General features: G+C 41.7%; 1 protein-coding gene across 5 annotated transcripts in view; it reads left to right on the forward strand.

Annotated features, from left to right (window-relative positions):
- The window catches only part of dlgap1a (discs, large (Drosophila) homolog-associated protein 1a), a 44,704-nt gene extending 23,748 nt beyond the window's left edge, over nucleotides 1-20,956 (forward strand). For 3 of the 5 annotated variants that reach the window (XM_058068126.2, XM_058068133.2, XM_058068152.2), the window contains exons 3-15: nucleotides 3,670-3,884; nucleotides 5,161-5,356; nucleotides 7,256-7,538; nucleotides 11,660-11,784; nucleotides 12,121-12,246; nucleotides 13,231-13,377; nucleotides 13,562-13,644; nucleotides 14,260-14,305; nucleotides 15,110-15,391; nucleotides 17,130-17,262; nucleotides 18,152-18,243; nucleotides 18,924-19,076; nucleotides 20,726-20,956. In XM_058068126.2, the coding sequence (XP_057924109.2) occupies nucleotides 3,670-3,884; nucleotides 5,161-5,356; nucleotides 7,256-7,538; nucleotides 11,660-11,784; nucleotides 12,121-12,246; nucleotides 13,231-13,377; nucleotides 13,562-13,644; nucleotides 14,260-14,305; nucleotides 15,110-15,391; nucleotides 17,130-17,262; nucleotides 18,152-18,243; nucleotides 18,924-19,076; nucleotides 20,726-20,953 (2,109 nt within the window). In that variant the 3' untranslated portion in view covers nucleotides 20,954-20,956. Of the gene's footprint in view, nucleotides 1-3,669; nucleotides 3,885-5,160; nucleotides 5,357-7,255; nucleotides 7,539-11,659; nucleotides 11,785-12,120; nucleotides 12,247-13,230; nucleotides 13,378-13,561; nucleotides 13,645-14,259; nucleotides 14,306-15,109; nucleotides 15,392-17,129; nucleotides 17,263-18,151; nucleotides 18,244-18,923; nucleotides 19,077-20,171 lie in introns of all 5 variants that reach the window. The other 2 variants (XM_078794807.1, XM_058068142.2) reach the window with 2 other exon arrangements.
- Nucleotides 20,957-21,255: the final 299 nt, after the last annotated feature.

Raw genomic sequence — 21,255 nt, forward strand, 5'->3', positions numbered from 1 at the left:
CATTCCCACCCATATGTATACCTATGGACAATTTGGAGTGGCCAATTAACCTAGCATGTTTTTGGAATGGGGGAGGAAACCGGAGTACGCGGAGAAAACAGGTAAACTCCACACAGAGATGGCCGAGAGTGGAATCAAACTCTAGCTGTGTGACCTGCGCGCTAACCACTACACGTGGGTATTTTCCAGGTACTCCGGTTTCCTCCCACATTCCAAAAACATGCTAGTGACTCCAAATTGTCCATAGGTATGAATGTGAGTGTGAATGGTTGTTTGTCTATATGTGCCCTGTGATTGGCTGGCCACCAGTCCAGGGTGTACCCCGCCTCTCGCCTTTATCCCACAGCTGGGATAGGCTCCAGCACCCCGGCAACCCTGGTGAGGATAAGCGGTAGAAAATAAATGAATGAATGAGTATTATTAAACTGTGCCGTGGCCTGCAAAGCCCCGGGGCTGCAGTTTGGACACCACTATGGTAATCCATATATAAAGCCTACTATGTACTACACGACATACATACTTGATGAAAACTCCTCCCCAAAACTGCTCTTTGTTGTTTTGTTTGAGATGTTTGTGGTTGTGTTGGTGTGCGTGAACGCATGGGTACCTATATGCATGGGTATTATGGGATATATCTTTAGGACATCTTGAATCACTGAAGGAAGCGGTAACCTACTTTTTTTATTCGGAATGAAACAGGTTGAGATTTCAAGGTAATAAGTTTCAGTTCTAAAAATAGATGAAAAAGACATTTATAAATTGATAAACAGATTTTTTTCTATGTATATTTATATTCACATTTGCTGCCATTCCAATACAGAAAACCTTATTAGTTTTGTTATTAATTTATTAGAAAACAAAATCAAGCTGATTGCCGAAAGGAAGTTTTAACCCAAATTTAACCCAGAAACAAAAAAAAAACACAAACCCAGAACTAAAGGTGACAGTGTGGAGAAAAACACAGTGGGTACTGTTAAATACTCAATAAGGGCAACTGCCGTGGAGCAACAAGGCTGGCGGGAAGATGACGAAACAGAGGATAGACACAAAAAAACGAATAGGCCTGATGAAAAGATAGTGGCGGAAGGAAGGGTCAGTTCTTGCGTGGAAGACGAAGAGGAGCCACTGTGCTCTTGAACAGCACTAATCGGGTCAGCGGCTCGTGAAAAACAGGAAAAAAGCAGCAGGGGAATCGAATACTGTGGAAAAAAACGGACAGCTAGTCTCCTTTTTTTGGTCTTTCTCTCCGTTTCTCCGTTTCTGCACCCAAATTCAGGAGAATGTAAACAGTAAATGTTGTTGTAAAGCGTGTTGAACATTGTTGGTAGCATTCACAATTTTGTTGCATTCTCCGGTTTTGAAGGTGTTGCCTTAAACTATGGTAACTATGCTACGTTGCCAAGGAAACAGGCTCTAACGTTAAACAAACACCAGGTCGGATCACTAAGTGAATGCCCACAGAGGGTCATGCATATTAAAACACAAAATACCGAACCCTGCTTTTTGCATTGAGGTCCACACGGGCAGCCAGCCTGTGCATGACGGCGGTGTGTCGCACGGCCGGCTCTTCAGCTCTGCAGCAGAAGTGCGGCGTGCAGAGGAAGCGAGGACGATGCGTGGGTGAGAGGCTCTGCTGATGCTACTGCAGCTGGTCCTTTCCCCGCATTCGCTTTTTATAGCCCTAACTGCTCATTTGTGTCTCTTTGACGTCACACGCTAGCACACACACCAACATGCACTATAATTAGTGAGAGTAGCGCTGAAATTCACCTGCTTGTCTCCTTTTTATGTCTGGGAGATTTACACTCTGGTATGAAAATACTTGGCTGGTACATGCTGCCTGTCATTACTCCCACTGGTACTCAAAACTCAAGAGCAGTTATCCTCGACACTTTGAGCTTCAAATGTCTTGGCTTTACTCGGTGTATGTATCGTATTGGGGCTGCACGGTGGACGAGTGGGGCGGACAGTAGAGCGAGACAAAAAACATAACAACAGTGACTGCATCAGTTAAATGTCAGTGATGGCTAAGGGTCACAAAGGAGATGATATCACTGAAATGAAACAGTCCAACTTACCAGTGGTAAATAAATAGTAACAATGAAGACATGAACATTGATAGTAAACAGAATTACAGCCATACAGTTGCAGTAATAAAAATCTCATTGTTTGACACGGTGGTCGAGTGGTTAGCGAGCAGACCTCACAGCTACCTCGGCCTCGGCCATCTCTGTGTGGAGTTTGCATGTTGTCCCCGTGCATGTGTTGGGTTTTCTCCAGGTACTCCGGTTTCCTCCCACATTCCTAAAACATGCTAGGTTAATTGGCCACTCCAAATTGTCCATAGGTATGAATGTGAGTGTGAATGGTTGTTTGTCTATATGTGCCCTGGGATTGGCTGGCCACCAGTCCAGGGTGTACCCCGCCTCTCGCCCGAAGACATATTGATGTTCATTCATTTATTCATTCATTTTCTACTGCTTTTCCTCACAAGGGTCGCGGGGGTGCTGGAGCCTATCCCAGCTGTCTTTGGGCGAGAGGCGGGGTACACCCTGGACTGGTGGCCAGCCAATCACAGTACACACATAAACAAACAACCATTCACACTCACATTCATACCTATGGACAATTTGGAGTCACCAATTAACCTAGCATGTTTTTGGAATGTGGGAGGAAACCGGAGTACCCGGAGAAAACCCACGCATGCACAGGGAGAACATGCAAACTCCACACAGAGATAGCCGAGGGTGGAATTGAACCCTGGTTTCCTAGCTGTGAGGTCTGCACACTAACCACTCAACCACCGTGCCGCCATCATATTGATGTTTTGATGTCAAATCCTAATATTCTCACTTAACAGAAAATATGGAGAAATTGAATAAAAATGAATAAAGCAACAGTTTCCAACAGTGGTGATCTCAAACAAAACTGGTTTTGGAATGGATAAAGCAGGCTAACATTCATATCCTGGAATGGCCTAACAAACAAAGCCCTAACCTCAACCTTGTTGAACAAGTTCTCAAGAATCTCGGTCTGCAGTCGGAACTCAACCAATTTGAATGAACTGCCAAGAAGCGGTCCAAGTGGTCCAATATCCAGATAGAATCCGTAGTGGAAGTAAACTTCTGACCCTTTTAGCTGTTCATTGTGCATTTCTCTACATTGTCAGAGAATTTTCAAGTCCTCCTAATACGAGTCACGTCCTTTTACAGCATTGCTCCATTAACCTTTAGCAGTGCAGGACCCCGGTTCTTTGGGCTGCTAGTTTGTGTCTGTGTTGCTATGGTAATTGCTCCATATCAATAAACACATATAAATGGAAGACACACAATCACTTTAATGGACAAATGCGGAAAAATAAGATACGATAGATCAGGTAGAAAATGAGCAAACTACGGATCATGAATTATTTCATAAAATAAAAACTGGCCTAGCTTGAAAGCCTACACCAATACAGTCATTTTCCATACCAGCTATGTAGCCAACATACTGTACCTACTATATACTATACTATACTATACCATACTATACCATAGCAGTGATACTATAGAAAGCATTGGCATGCTTGCTGCATGCTCTGTGTTCTTAAGGATCTCAGCATGATTGTTCAGAGTTGGAACACAAGACCACGGAGATTGTAATCGCTTGTTGACCTGCGCTGATAACCAGGTACCTCAGGATGAGTGGAGCGGCTTCTCTCCTTTGGGAAAGGAGGACGACATCCCGTGTCGACGGATGAGGAGCGGCAGCTACGTCAAAGCCATGACCGAGGATGACAGCGGAGACTCGGATGGAAGTCCCAAACCTTCCCCCAAGATACAAGCCCGACGCGCCAGCTACCTGAAAGCCACGCAGCCATCACTGACAGAGATGACCACGCTACAGTAAGACTTCTTATGACCAGTCAAAAGTACCTCGCAGAATCATACGCCTGTATGAGTGGCACTGGAGAAGGATAGGGTGCATGTACTTCATATGTACTTCATATACAAATAAAAGGTAAGACCGTAAATGTTTTTTTCAGTTCCATAAATGGCTGGAGTTCCTTAAGGCTGTGGATGCTGTGGGGCTGTCTTGGTCAATACGACTCTAGTACGGTGTGGACTTGTTAGCAGACTGGGGTGGTGGTCCCTTTTTTTTTAAGAAGTGGGACCAAAGGCGTGTTCCGGCTATGATGTGATCACGCACCTTTTGCCTTTCTCATAAAGGCCACTGGATAGCTGAATCTCTGATTTTGGAGGTGCATTGTGGTTTTCATCCTGTTCGTGAATATGCCATACAAGCCCAGCAGGGTCCTTAAGGGTGTTTGCCCGACCATGTGTGGACTTGGAGGAGGCATTTGACCATGTCCCTCGAGGAATCCTGTGGGGATTATCAGTTATGTTATTGTTTAAGCTAAGCGCTAATGATGGCGTTCATGATACAACAACACGTCAACATAAATGGACTAAATTTGCATGCATCCATAAACATGTCTTTTTTTGACACACACTCGATCCTTTGCCCTTGACGCTAGCTTCATGCTAGCTTCATGCTAGCTTAATGCTAGCTTCATGTTAGCTTGATGCTAGCTTGACAGTAGCTTGATGCTAGCTTCATGCTAGTTTGACGCTAGCTTGACAGTAGCTTAACGCTAGCTTCATGCTAGCTTGACGCTAGCTTGACAGTAGCTTAACGCTAGCTACATGCTAGTTTGATGCTAGCTTGACGCTAGCTTGACAGTAGCTTGACACTAGCTTCATGCTAGTTTGACGCTAGCTTGAGAATAGCTTGATGCTAGCTTCACAGTAGCATCATGCTAGTTTGACGCTAACTTGACAGTAGGTTGATGCTAGCTTCATGCTAGTTTGACGCTAGCTTGATGCTAGCTTGACAGTAGATTGACGCTAGCTTGATGTTAGCTTGACAGTAGTTTGACGCTAGCTTCATGCGAGTTTGACGCTAGCTTGACAGTAGCTTGACACTAGCTTCATGCTAGTTTGACGCTAGCTTGACGCTAGCTTGACGCTAGCTTGACGCTAGCTTGACGCTAGCTTGTGCAGTGTATACTCTACAGTTGTATCACATGTTTATACCTTATTGCCAACGTATGGTGAATTTTTGCTGTTTTCTGATAAAAACAGAATTGAGCAAAGTCATTTTCTAATGTCTATTCCTCAGGATTTCATCAGAACATTCTCCAAAGCTGCAGATCCGGAGCCACAGTTACCTGCGTGCGGTGAGTGAGGTTTCCATCAATAGAAGCCTGGACACCCTGGACCCCAAAACCCTCCTCGACCCCAAATCGCTGCTCTCCTCACCCCAATACCGCTCCCGCAATGAAAGCTACATGAGGGCCATGAGCACCATCAGTCAGGTTAGTTGTAAACAGTTGACTGCTGTAAGCCGTCTCTCTCTCATATGAAGTCATGCATACCCGGATAACGACAATAAACGAGAAATAAAAGATATTTCATTGAATTCAACAGCGAACATCCAACAGCTCTTATGGTGGATGAGTATCATGCTGGGCTCTGGGCCACTGGTCTATATGAACATTAGGGGTGCAACGATACAGGCGATTCTTGGTTCAGTTTCGATACTAAGGTGTCACAGTTTGATAGCCTTAAACCTTCGCTACACTCTACAGAAGGCATCGACTTTATTATTCATGTTTAGTATGTATTCATGTTTGGTACCCCAATAGGATGATTATAGAGTGAGAGGAATAATAACAACAACAACAACAATAATGTGGGTGTGAATGGTTGTTTGTCTATTTGTGCCTTGTGATTGGCTGGCCACCAGTCCAGGGTGTACCCCGCCTCTCACCAGAAGACAGCTGGGATAGGCAGCGACCCGCGGGTGGTGCTGCAGCACCAGTAACTACTCTACTAGTAACTACTAAATATACAGTATTTACCTTAGACATTAGGTCCTCAGTAACTACTCTAAATATGCAGTATGTACCTTAGTCATTCATTCCTCAGTAACTACTGAAAATGTACAGTATGTACCTTAGTCATTAGTTCCTCGGTAACTACTCTAAATTTACAGTATGTGCCTTAGTCATTACGTCCTCAGTAAATACTCTAAATAAACAGTATGTACCTTAGTCATTAGGTACTCAGTAAGTACTCTAAAGATACAGTATTTACCTTAGTCATGAGGTCCTCAGTCACTACTCAAAATGCATGTACCTTAGTCATTAGTTCCTCAGTAAGTACTCAAAATGTACATTATGTACCTTAGTCATTAGTTCATCGGTAACTACTCTAAATTTACAGTATTTACCTTAGTACATAGTTCCTCAGTAACTAAATTGGCAGTATGTACCTTAGTCCATAGTTCCTCAGAAACTACTCTAAATTGGCAGCATGTACCTTAGTCATTAGTTCCTCAGTAACTACTCAAAATGTACAGTATGTACCTTAGTCATTAGTTCCTCAGTAACTACTCAAAATGTACATTATACCTTGGTCATTAGTTCATCGGTAGCTAGTACTCTAAATTTACAATATGTACCTTAGTCCATAGTTTTTCAGTAACTACTCTAAATTGACAGCATGTACCTTAGTCATTAGTTCCTCAGTAACCACTCAAAATGTACAATATGTACCTTAGTCATTCGTTCCTCAGTAACTACTCAAAATGTACAGTATGTACCTTAGTCATTAGTTCATTGGTAAACTACTCTAAATTTACAGTATGTACCTTAGTCCATAGTTCCTCAGTAACTACTCTAAATTGACAACATGTACCTTAGTCATTAGTTCCTCAGTAACTACAGATTTTTGTGTACCTTATTGTAAAGAGAGACCATGGATCTTACTGTGCACTGTTATCTGGAGTCTGGATAATAAAGTTGAGAAATGCTACTTGAGAGGTCAGCAGGAGCCGCCTGCAGGGATGTCATCTTTGCCACGGAGAACAAAACGGTAAATCAGGTGGGGACTTGACTGAGGTCATGTGACATTTGAGACTTGGGTCACAGTATTGGTATTGGTCGTGGTATCGAATCGAGACTACTATCGATTTGATACAGATAGATGTATTGTTGCACTCCTAGTAAATACTGCAGGCAAACTTTTGTTTTATTGACATTTTGTTTTTAATATCTGTGTTAGCGTGAACATGTCCAAAGACATGAGGAGCCCCATTAGTGCTGTGTTCACTTGCTCTGGCTGGCAGGTCTGTGCTCTCCTGAGTAAATAAAAATTCTGCCGCATTCCTGCATCTTCATTGTTTTCTCCTTCCCTGTCATCCTTCTTTCCAGCTGAGTGAACTTGAAGTCAACGGACAAATTGAGCAAGTGTGTGAGCAGGTCTACAGTGAGATGCAGGCTCAGGCCATGGAGGCCGCCATGGACAGCATGGACACCATGGATACTTTACCCATGCCGGGGTGTTTCCGAATGCGGAGCCATAGCTACGTGAGAGCGATCGACCAGGGCTGCTCTGGCGAAGAGGACGGAGAAGGAGGAAGACCACTGCTCCTGCTGCCGTCCTCTCCACCACGCACATCTGCCACAACTGTCAGGACCATCCAGAGTAGCACAGGTAGGGTGCATACTCTATGTTATACACAGGTTTCACGTGATATTTACCCTAATACTGAGACGTGAAGTGAAGCTTACGAGCACTACAAGTCTGATGCAAAGGAGGATGAGGGCTACTCGCTAATTCATGTTTTGTATTGCCATCAAATACCCCAATCAAATACAAATGAATTCATAATCTTTATTGAATGTCGTGTTTGTCTGTCTCTGTTCCAATAGGTCTACCATCAAAATGATAGACAGTTTATATCTTTGTCACAGTAAATAATTAATTGATGACTTGATGATTAATTGGTATTGGAATAGACTTCAGTTTTTTATCGCTAGCGGTATAGGAATTGATAGTAAACGATGGTTTATCTTTTTTAAATGTCAGCTTTTAACAATCAGACATATGTGTTGATGGATGGATGGTTGGATTGATGGATGGATGGGTGGATTGATAGATGGATGGATTGATAGATGGTTGGATTGATGGATGGATGGATTGTGGATGGTTGGATTGATGGATGGATGGATTGTGGATGGTTGGATTGATGGATTGATGGATGGATGGATTGTGGATGGTTGGATGGATTGATGGATGGGTGGATGGTAGGATGGAATGGATGGTTGGATTGATGGATGGATTGATAGATGGTTGGATTGATGGATGGATGGATTGATAGTTGGTTGGATTGATAGATGGATGGATTGTGGATGGTTGGATTGATGGACTGATGGATTGATGGATGGGTGGATGGATGGTTGGATTGATGGATGGATGGTTGGATTAATGGATGGATGGATTGACGGATGAATACGTGTGATGTGTTGAACCCGAATCCGATCTGGACGTCAAGACTGGACAGTCCCAAATTTTTCTCGAGAAAAGAGGTTACTTCAATCTTATATCTATTATATCTTAACCTTACGGAGTTTCGCTTATATTTTTAGAACATGCCGCGGACCAATAAAAAAACTACCACGGGCCGTGAATGGCACCCAGCCCCCCCAGGTCTAGGGCCTTGAAATACCAAGCTTTGGATTGGTGGAGTAAAAAAGTCATCAGTAAGTTGCAGCCTTAGTCAATGTGCCAAATCAGATAGGGATCAAATACTTTTTGGACATTAGTTGTCATTGTCATTAGTTTTCCGTGTTCGTGTGTGGTTTGTTGACACAAGTCACAAACTGGTTGCGATGGTTATGATGGTATCATTTGACAATACGAGCGTTGGTCTTCCATTACCCAAGTATCGACTGTCCTGCTGTAGGGGCAAAGACATTTTGAAAGACATGCAAGCTGCTAAAGAATCATGCAGATGAACACAATAATGCAACAGCGGGGTCATGCTATTATTATGCTGAACTTTGCTATCAGCCATTACAATGAAGTGGAAAGATAATCTTGTAAAAACTATAGGGAAAAATCTTTAACCATGGCATTCAAATGAGAACATGCCAGGGTGGATACCCCAAGGGACTTTGTGTCGGCTGTTTGGGATTGTCTTTATCTTCAGTGTGCTTAACTATGCGTGACCCACATTTGCTGCTCCACCGAGAATTCATTTAAAGATACAGTCACATTCACACGTTCTTCAGTACAGTAGAACCTCGTCTCTGTTTCTAGATGAATGGTCATTATATTGTAAACGGCACTGCAATGACTAGTGAACTGAAATTACCCATGCTGGCCCACTGCAACATGAACTACTGCTCTAGGACATTTGGTCTTTGTGGTGTACAGTGGTACCTCACTTTTCTTTATTAATCCATTCCAAAGGGTCTTATCTAAAACCGAAAAAACACTGTCCAATCATTCCCAGCACCAAAAATTGTTAACAACACTTTTAATATAGTTTTACTTACTGTGCTGTCCTCACAATAGGTGTCTGTATGCCGCTACACAGCCAGAGAACCAATGAAGAAAACTCCGCATACAAGGCTTGTTTTTCTTGCTTTATGAAGCTTTCTTGTAAAAATAAGTGGTAACTGAAACATACATAAAAAATAAAATATAATTCATTCCAATACTGCTCATGTTGCAGGCTAAACACACATCAGCTAACAGTTAGCTAATGCAAACTAGCAGTAGCATGAAGTTAGCGAACTTGACAAAACAAGTACAATAGAAAATACATCTATGTAAGTGCTTTATACACCAATATACTTACATAGACGACAATTTCCCAAGAAACAAGCGTTTAGAGCAACTTTCAGCGTGTTTATGAGGTTTTCCCGTTTCGCTTCTGCCGTGAGGCCAGCCTGCTTTTCACCGAGAGCAAACAAAGCTTGTCTATATGCGAGAGCACTCACTCTCTAGTGGCCCAAAACGATACTTTCTAGATAAGATGTCTCACTCTGTAAACTTTTTAACCTTAGCGTTTTTAACAATAGTATTTATAATGCATATATATATATATACATACACATATATATGTATATACGTATGTGTGTGTGTGTGTGTATATATATATATATATATATGTGTATGTGTATATATATATATATATATATATATATATATATATACATACATATGTCGACATATATATATACATATTTGCTTAAATATGCATATTTTCTTTTCATTTTTCAATGTGGCTAGGGACTTTATTTTGTCCATCCACAGAAAACCTGTGATTGGCTGGTCACGAGGATAAGCGGCCTGGAAAATTGATGGATGGATACTCTTACAGATTTTTTAAGGACCACGCCATCACAGGTAGTAAAAAGACAAACGCGTAGTACTTTTTCATACCCGACCGTTTTGATTGCTTGCTAGCAGTCTTCATCAGAGTGGTCACATGACATCAGGAAAAAGTACTACACGGTCTTTGTTTAAGAGTATAGAAATTCAACAAGCCTCAAAGAACCTGAAAGGACATGCATTTTATAGCAGACCCCAGTGAACCCTCAAGGATCTGCTGATACATCAAAAATAATCAGCTGCCCTGACCTTGTCTAAAGCAGCCGGAATATTCTGCTGAAACTCTGAATTGTGACAAGCGTGTTCTGTTTGGGGAGAAACAGAGTGAGAGCAGATACCGTAGGGTTGACAGAGTCATGTGGAGGCAGGAGGCCTCGACTGAAGGCTCCAAATGTCATATTTGCAGAAAAAAATGGCCTCAGGATCATTCTCATACATTTCACCTTCAGGCCTCCCTAAGGCTGATTCTCAATCTTTGCTAAGTATCACACAAGCGGAAAGGGAAGAGGTGATGAAATATTCATTCATTCATTCATTTTCTACTGCTTATCCTCCCGAGGGTCGTGGGGGTGCTGGAGCCTATCCCAGCTGTCTTCGGGCGAGAGTTGATGAAATAGTCGTGTATTAATTAAGTGACTTTTTTTTTATTTTTGATGATTGGTTGAGGTCTGCACGGTAGTCGAGTGGTTAGTGTGCATACCTCACAGCTAGGAGACCAGGGTTCAATTCCACTCTCGGAGTTTGCATGTTCTCCCCGTGCATGCGTGGGTTTTCTCCGGGTACTCCGGTTTCCTCCCACATTCCAAAAACATGCTAGGTTAATTGGCCACTCCAAATTGTCCATAGGTATGAATGTGAGTGTGAATGGTTGTTTGTCTATATGTGCCCTGTGATTGGCTGGCCACCAGTCCAGGGTGTATTGTTCTGAAAGTGTGATGGGAGAACGTGTAACAAATTAAACGTTGAATGGGCTGCCCCCCAAATACATCTCGGACCTCATCCAAATTTACTCTCCAGCGCGGTCACTGGGGTCCGAGGGCCAGCTCCAAACTTAAGACCAGGGGAGGCCGAGCCTTTTCTGTGGTTGGCCCCAAGCTATGGAACTCTCTCCCCTCCCAAGTAAATGGTGATATATTGTAACAATATAAATATAAATATATACAATAAATATATACAATAATACAATATAAATATACAAAAACACAACATGACTGGTTGAAGACTCTTCATCAATGTAATTGTAAAAAAAACTTCAAGTGCGAGTATTGTTTTTTGAATTGTGTCATCATTTTTGACTTCCTTACCCAATCCCTTCCATAGTGGACCCTAATATAGCCAGTAGTACATTTAAACATTTACATTATTTTGGTCTTTTTCCTGCAAAACAGCGTCCCCCAACCCCTCCTCATTTTCTTGCTCCTTCTCTGATGTAGTTTCATCTTGTATCACAACGTATAAGAAAACTCCTCCTCCGGTGCCACCACGGACCTCCACCTGCTCCACCGCCTCCAAGCCCTACATCTCCATCACAGCACAGAGCAGCACCGAGTCTGCACAGGTACAGCAGAATACTCACTGCAATATGTTCAGCATCAAACAATCCGTGTGGGCTAATAATACAGGATACTGTACATTAGGGACTGTATGAAACTATCATTTTCTCTTGTCTGAGCAAACATTAAACAGTCGACTGTATTGCACAGTATTCTTTAAAATGGGATCTTTACAATGAACATCATCTTTTCATACCAAATATGCCTCACACACTTAGGACATGCATTTCAAATATAATATATTGCCTTGTTTATCAAAATGTTGGGTTTCTTATTCCAGCTATGTGTATGAAACACAATTACTAAAATGACTAAAAAACTATTATATTTCCTAAACCCAGGATGCTTACATGGAAGAGGAGGGACCAAGGGGGGACATGACTATCCAGTCAGGACTCAGCAACTCCACTGAAAGCATCGACAGCATGAAGGCCTTGACTGCTGCCATTGAGGCTGCTAACGCACAGGTGGCTTGCAAGGACATCACATGTATTCATCCATCCATCCATCCATCCACCCAACCAGCCATCAATCCATCCATTAATCCATCCATCCATCCATCAATCCAACCATCAATCCATCCATCTATCCATCCAACCATCCATCCATCAATCCAACCATCCATCCAATCATGCATCAATCCAACCATCAATCCATCCATCCATCAATCCAACCATCCATCCATTCGACCAGTCCAGGGTGTACCCCACCTCTCACCATCCATCAATCCAACCATCCATCCATCCGTCAATCCAACCATCCAACCATCCATTAATCCAACCATCCATCCATTCATCCATCAATCCACCCATCCATCAATCCAACCATCCATCCATCCATCAATGCAACCATCCATCCAGCCGACCAGTCCAGGGTGTACCCCGCCTCTCTCCATCCATCATCCATCCATCCATCCATCAGTCCAACCATCCATCCATCAATCCAACCATCCATCCGACCAGTCCAGGGTGTACCCCGCCTCTCGCCATCCATCCATCAATCCATCCATCAATGCAACCATCAATCCATCCGACCAGTCTAGGGTGTACCCCGCCTCTAGCCATCCATCCATCAATCAATCCATCCATCCATCTATCCACCTCACGACGGTCACAGGGGTGCTGGATCCTATCCCAGCTGTCTTCAGGCAAGAGGCGGGGTACACCCTGGACTGGTGGCCCGCCAATCACAGGGCACATATAGACAAACAACCATTCACACTCACATTCATACCTATGGACAATTTGGAGTCGCCAATTAACCTAGCATGTTTTTGGAATGTGGGAGGAAACTGGAGTACCCGGAGAAAACCCACGCATGCACGGGGAGAACATGCAAACTCCACATCTCGTGTTAAAATAAGGCTATGTGATCCATTTGTACATACTGGGATGTGTCCAGGCGGCATATCACGACAGGGAGCCAACAGTTTATTGATATTTCTTTTCCAGATACATGGACCGGCCAGTCAGCATGTCAGCAACAGTACCATGACCAGCAGCCCCCATGTACCCTCAGTCCTGAGCAGGGGCCGTATTGTTGAAGACCACAGAAAAGAAGCATTCAGGAAGGGCAAATGTCTCTCCATAGGGATTCAGGTGAGAACAAGGATTCATACAATTGTTTTACATGTTCACATCAATTAGCAGTATTTATTAATAACAAATCACTGGTTTCTATATAGTGTACACTATATGCCAATCAATCAATCAATAATGGGTACAGATTTTTTTGTCAACCAAAATTATTTCATATCTGTGTTGAATATTTGTTACACTGCAGGTAGATGGACCGGAGGATGTTCCGGACCCGGATGACCCATCCAGGTTCACCTCTGTTGGTGTCCAAGTGGAGAATGACCGAGGGTGAGTACTTTGATTGTACTTTTCCAATTGTAAAATTGATTTTGTCGTTTTACACTCATGATAACAATATTTACATTTTTTAAAAGTTCATGACAAAGCTGGGCTTTTGCAACGCCCCCCACTTGCATGTTTATAAGTCCTAGTTGTTGATTTGGGACTGACATACATAACATCGGTTATCGTACGCCCGGGTAGTTTTTTGGTGTGTTTTTGTTTGTTATTATTGTCATGGCTTTATAGTAGTCTTGCGTATTTCCACCCTGTTTTGCGCTTCTTTTCCATCGCCATCCCGTTTCCAAAAATCTTCTGTGTTTTAACCTTCATTACAAAAATTTGAAGGACTGCAAGTGGCGTAGTAGGTTAGTGACTGGCTACAACAAAAGCACAGTTTGGCATGGGTCGCATGTGACGTGATCCAGAGATGGATGGACTTAAGACCTGCCAAAAAACTGCACAGCAACTGCATAGCAACATACACATATTTTTTGTAAACGCCACATATTTAGACCCTTGAGCATTAAGTTGCATTTGACCAATTTCAGTTTGTCGTCATATGAGTTCTAACATCTGGCATCATCGATTCATCTGTCTGATATGTTTTTCTCTTATGTCCAGGTACCGACGCTTCCAGCGCTCCAATAGCGTAACAGCAGCCGTGCAAGTAAGCTACACTAATCACTCACTGTAGGTTTATTTTGCATCACAAGCTATTGAACCAATGGAAAAACAAAACTGCAAATAGAAATCCATCAAAAGCCTAAAAACACCCAAGTGTTTTAAATATATATATTTTTTAGACTGTTTTTTTAATATTATGGGAAACAAACAAAGCAATGAATGTGAAGTTTGGAGAAAAATTAAATTAAATTAAATTTTTATTTACTTTAGTTTAAAATATTTTGGGAGATGTGTAATTCAATTATATTTTTATTTTTATTTTTATTTTTATTTTTATTTTTATTTTTATTTTTATTTTTATTTTTATTTTTATTTTTATTTTTATTTTTATTTTTATTTTTATTTTTATTTTTATTTTTTTTATTAGTTTTAGTTTAGTTTTAGTTTAGTTTAGTTTGATTTAGTTTACTTTGATTTAGTTTAGTTTGATTTAGTTTGATTTAGTTTGATTTAGTTTACTTTGATTTAGTTTAGTTTGATTTAGTTTACTTTAGTTTAATTTGATTTAGTTTACTTTAGTTTAATTTGATTTAGTTTACTTTAGTTTAATTTAATTTAGTTTAATTTAATTTAAAATATTTTGGGAAATGAGTAATAGCAATTTCTGCCTCTGGCCCCTCTATTGCCTCCGGCCATAAATGTTGACATTTTATGCACGCCAATATTTTGACCATGACTGTAGTTTGGAGGTTGTTGATGTAATGTGACGTCCTATTAAAGTAGCATTAAGATTAAACCTACCAGAATCATCCAGTTCTTCATGAATTGATGTCTTTCCCTCAACCAGGCAGACCTGGACATGCCAGACCTTCTCGATGCTCCTCTGGACTCTCCCGACACAGACATAGAAGTCCTGTCGTCTGGTGTCCTTTCTCGTCAATACTCCCACGATGCCGCCGCCTCGACCGTCAGCATCCAGGGCTCAGGGAACCATTACCACGCCTGTGCCTCCGATGACTATGAGGATGTGGGCTTCGACCCGTCCATCCTCCCCCCTCCCGACCCTTGGATCGATAGCATCAGCGACGACCCGCTTGATGTCGGCATCAACAGCTCGGCTATCTTAGAAGTAAGTGGGCTCTCATATTCTCATATACTCATATTCCTCATACTTTTTGCTTTTTGTTATTGTTATATCTTATTCTGCCGCAAAGGGCAAGGTCTTGATTGTTGGTAGTGTGGTATTTATCAGATGTAGCATTTAGTTTTACTGTGGTGGCCATATTGACGAACAAACATGCAAAGGGGACACTTGATTAGGAACCCAGGTAAGGCAGGCCATTCATGTTTCTATTATCATGTAATAATGAAATTCAAATCATATTTATAGTAAAAGCCTGTTTTCAAAGCCAGAACAGCCATATATTATATTCATTTATCAATTTCATCAATATAGCTAAATTACAGGTGTCCCTAAAGTCTGGCCACATAATATAAATACATCATATACAGTACATACATTATACAAAAAATCCATTATACACAAAATATTACTTCATTTATTTATATACACATAAACGATCAATTCTGTTATATCTTTATCCTTTTCCATAATTCCTCTCGCCCCGAAGACAAGTGGGATAGGCTCCAGCACGCCATTGTTTTTGTTTTAAGCAATTATTTTATTGTGTATGAATTGTGCGCTATAAATAAACTTGCCTTGCCCAATTTCAGAAAAATTATAAAGGTAATAATTCTTAATAATTTAATATTCAGATACACTTTGGCTAACCCTTTGTGGGGGTGGGGGTGGGGGGGTAAACACTGTGTCGTGTGTATTTTGAATTGATTATAGCATGAAAATTACAGGTGTCCCTAAAGTCTGGCCACATAATATAAATACATCATATACAGTACATACATTATACAAAAAATCCATTATACACAAAATATTACTTCATTTATTTATATACACATAAATGATCAATTCTGTTATATCTTTATCCTTTTCCATAATTTATGTGGACAGATTTTGTAGGGGCGGCACGGCGGACTAGTGGTTAGCGCGCTGACCTCACAGCTAGGAGACCAGGGTTCAATTCCACCCTGCATGTTCTCCCCATGCATGCGTGGGTTTTCTCCGGGTACTCCGGTTTCCTCCCACATTCCAAAAACATGCTAGGTTAATTGGCCACTCCAAATTGTCCATAGGTATGAATGTGAGTGTGAATGGTTGTTTGTCTATGTGTGCCCTGTGATTGGCTGGCGACCAGTCCAGGGTGTACCCCGCCTCTCGCCCAAAAACAGCTGGGATAGGCTCCAGCACCCCCGCAACCCTCGTGAGGAAAAAGCGGTAGAAAATGAATGAATGAATGAATAAATTTGTAAGCACAGCAAGGGGGCATGCCCAGCCCCCCTGGGCGGACCTAGGACACACTGGAGGGATCATGTCTCACAGCTGGCCTGGGAACGCCTTGAAAAGTTAGCCATGGATCAGGAAGTGACATGGAATGGATAAATGAGAAAATAATGATAAATTATATGAATGATGAATTGTTCTTCTGAAAATGCTTTGGACTAACAGTTTGGTGGATCTTCCAGCTTCGCCCATGTTCACAAAACAGTCCTTTTTTCTTGATGGCTGGGAATCGGCTGCTCCAACCACTTCTACCTGATGCTTGTCTTTTTTAGGCATGTTAGCTTTCCCTCACCCTGGCAGGTGGTGGTGGTTGATCTCCATGATGAACCATGTATCCCTTTCATTTGTGTTGGTCCATGTTAGCAGCTTCATGTGAAAACAACTGATGGTGGTGTGTACTTGCAGCTTTTCTAACGCACAGAAAAACAAAAACCTGCCGTTGTTCCAGGTGGTGCAAAGGTCAGCATGTCAGCGAGACGGCCACTGGTTCCTGAAGCTGTTGCAAGCTGAGACGGAGCGCATGGAGGGCTGGTGTCACCAGATGGACATGGACCAACAACAGCATGACCTTCCAGAGGACAGTAAGTCGGACAATATATGGAATCACATAATTCCACCACTGCACCGCTTCCAGAGGCTTTATAGCCAGCTCATGACATGGAATAATGCTTTAAGAAATTAAACGAATGGGAATTTTTTCCCACATTTTAAGAGCAGATTCAACTTCCAACTTCGATTTAACTCATTGAAGACATTCATTTATTTTACACTTCCTGCAAATTCACACTTTTACACACCAAAACATTCAGATCAATAAAAAACATTCAGGCTACATATTTTTCACATGACAAAAACTTCCTGGTATTCCAGAACAGTAAAAAGAAACAACCAAAATCGACTTGTAACAGAGGCAAAGTATGGAAGGACGTTTCCGCCACTGAAAAAAAAAGTTATCCCTTAGAAGTCATACTTATCAGATAAAATGTCAAAATTATTAGATATAAGCTCTCTTTGTATCTTATAATTATGACTTTGTATTTCATAATTACAAAAATAAAAAAATTAAAATTAAAAACTATATTAGGAAAGCAGGAAGTGAACAAATGTAACAGTTACTGATTGTAAAAGTACCAGGTGGAGGGGTAGGATTTAATAAGCTTTGCTTCTTCCTACTCCTTTTGGACATGTGGAACTGGGAACTGATTATGGGATGCATTCAATTGTAATCTGATGCATGTTCAAATGAAATAAAACCATTACCATTATCTCATAATTACGATTATCAAGATAACTTTTTTCAATGGTGGAAACGAGGTTCCATAGAAAAGCCTGAACAGAAATTAGCACGGACGCTAGCAGCAAGTAAACATAGAACTAGAACGTAGGGTAACCGCGTGGAAGCCATGAACAATAATAAGGAAAAGTGTACTCACCGTGAAGTGTTGTGATTGTGTCCACGTGTGCCCGTAGTTCTTGGCAAGATGAGGAGTGCTGTCGGAAGTGCTCAGCTGTTGATGTCGAAGAAGTTCCAGCAGTTCAGAGAACTTTGTGAGGAGAACTTGGTGAGTGAACCCCAGTTGGGAATATTACCTCTTCTGTTATATGATTATTATTTTGATTGGAAAATACAATATATTTGTTAGTTAATAATTTATATGGCTGCACGGCGGTAAGTGGTTAGTGTGCAAGCTTCACAGCTAGGAGACCCGAGGTCAATTCCACCTCTGTGTGGAGTTTGCATGTTCTTCCTTGTGTGTGCGTGGGTTTTTTCCGGGTACTCCGGTTTCTTCCCACATTCCAAAAACATGCTAGGTTAATTGGTGACTCCAAATTGTCCATAGGTATGAATGTGAGTGTGAATGGTTGTTTGTCTATATGTGCCCTGTGATTGGCTGGCCACCAGTCCAGGGTGTACCCCGCCTCTCGCCCGAAGACAGCTGGGATAGGCTCCCGCACGCCATTGTATTCATTCTTTTAATTCATTTGGATTGTTTTTGTTTTAAGCAATTATTTTATTGTGTATGAATTGTGCTCTATAAATAAACTTGTCTTGCCAAATTTCAGAATAATTATAAAGTTAATATTATAAATAATTATAAATTTAATATTCAGATACACTTTGGCTTCCCCTTTGTGGGGTGGGGGGGCAAACACTGTGTTATATATGTGTGTATTTTGAATTGATTAAAGCATGAAAAAAATATCATTCAAAAAGTGAAGCGTTTCCGTGTCCTCGTCACAGAACCCCAACGCCCACCCTCGTCCGGTCGCCTCCGATCTGGCTGGTTTTTGGGACATGCTTCAGTTGTCCATCGAGAACATTAGCCTCAAATTTGATGAGCTTCACCAACTGAGAGCCAACAACTGGAGACCCCTGGACCCGCCTGAAAGAAAGGTACCACAACAGTACCACGACTCACTGACTTGATGAGCATTTACATACTCATAAAAATCATAAAGAAATACAATACCTTTATGAACATGTGACTAAACACATCTGGCTAATAGGGGCCGTTATTATGTAACTTTAACCTTAAATCGGTTAGCATTTTGTGACGTAATGCAGGCCATTTTGGGGATGAATCTATTCGCTAGCCAGCTAGTAGCTAGCTGTAGTAACGTAGTTTAATAGGGTTTACATTGTTAATAATAATAATAACAATGGTTACTATCCACATCTCGGCACTTTTTGGCTTTATAGGCGGAATATGTTTCACGTTATGTGCATTCTTAGCTCCGTCTTTTTATCTGTTGTTATATCTTTAGAACACAAAGACAAGAGAAATAAATATGTGTTCATGTTTCACATAAGCAGTTTTTTTTAAGTGCAGTGATAGCACTTGAAATGTGTTGAAATGTATGAGTTTTATGCTGAGTGACATGTAGGAAACATTTTGGAGTGGTTGTCATGTGACAGTCATGTGACGATGCCAGGGTGTGGCTTCCCCAAAATGTGAAAGGTAAGTTAACGCTTATTTTTTTTATTTGAAATCCATTTAACAAATGTAAGGCTTTGATGGGGTGTTAAAATATTACAATTCACCTCTTTTTATTGAATATCGTCAATTAATTCATCGGAAACAAAATAAGAAAACAGCCAATAAATGTCACTCTTGAAATTATTTTAATTAGGCATAAATGAGAGTGAGACCGCACAAACGAGCTGTGGCTAACACACTTTACAAATTTCGGGAGCAGCGCAGTCTGGCACAGCGCCGCGCACCCACGCCTCCATCCCTCCGTCAGGCTAATCCAGGCATCTTACTTGTTTTCCACCAGCATTCCTGCTCCACATGGCCAAATAGGACAAACGTAACATAAAGATGCATGCACACATTAAAAAAAAGGATATGAAAACACGCATTTAATGACATCATCGCTTCTCACTGATCTTTTTGTGTTTCTGCGTCATAACTGTTGACTCGCTGATGCGCTCCTCATTTGCTCTCATGGCATTTTTTTCTTTCTTGTGCTTTTTTTGTGTTGACAGTGAAGGCGCTTGTAAAGAACCATCAGCATCCATCACCACAAGAAACACCAGAAGGCCTTAACCTTTCTGGGCCTCCGTGATCCATTACGTTTGTCATTCCTTTCATCCGTCCTTCCTTCCTTCCTTCCTTCCTGCCACCTACCTCACCGTGTCTGTTATGAGTGTCGAGGTTAATTAGCGTTTGGCTTATGTTTGTTCTCCAATGCATTTTAGAGCATAACGATATCAGATTTGATTATAGCGGCACATGTAGACAAGAGATCGGAATATTCCTTTCCATGTATACCATTGTTTTCCGAAAGATTCCATTCGGAAAGAGAAAAACTCCTCATGTAAGCGTGGCTATTATTGTCTGTGTTTGTGTTTAAATGACATCTGCTTTGGCTCTTGTGGTTTTAATGCTCATCAAGGCATCCTCAATACTCCCGTGTGATTCTACTACCAGTACTACTACCAGTACTTGCAAATACTACCAAGTCGAGGCTGTCCAGAAATGTCTGTCTTTTTCCTGAAATGTGCTTCCCCCCCCTTTCCCCACCGCCCTCTCCCACCAGGAGAGACGGCTCCCACCTCCCGTACCCAAAAAGCCGCCCAAGGCCCCACCACACCATCACCCCCCTCTGGCCAGAGACCGTTCGTTGGAGAGTTCGGAGAAACAGCGTCAGGAAGCCAGGAAGCGTCTGATGGCGGCTAAGAGAGCTGCTTCTGTACGACAAAACTCTGCCACGGAGAGCGCGGACAGCATCGAGATCTACATCCCTGAGGCCCAGACCCGGCTGTGAGAACACCAAACTATTCCATGTTAGCCATGATCAGGATAGAAGCTAAGAACGCCACCAGTCTGATGAAGTTAACACAGATATGCTAAATGCTAAATGCTAAATTAAAGTAGTTTGGGGGTTTGATTCCAACACTGGGCCTCATTCAGCAATAATTTGGACATGTCCATTGCATACCTTTTGGTTTCAAATATTTACTTTATTTGACTTATTTATGGGGCGGCACAGAGGTCGAGTGGTTAGCACGCAGACCTCACAGCTAGGAGACCCGAGTTCGATTCCACCGTCGGCCATCTCTGTGTGGA

This window comes from Doryrhamphus excisus, linkage group LG11, assembly GCF_037039965.1.
Source record: "Doryrhamphus excisus strain RoL-2023G ecotype Guam linkage group LG11, RoL_Dexc_Guam_v1.1, whole genome shotgun sequence".
NCBI classification, from domain to species: Eukaryota; Metazoa; Chordata; class Actinopteri; order Syngnathiformes; family Syngnathidae; genus Doryrhamphus; species Doryrhamphus excisus.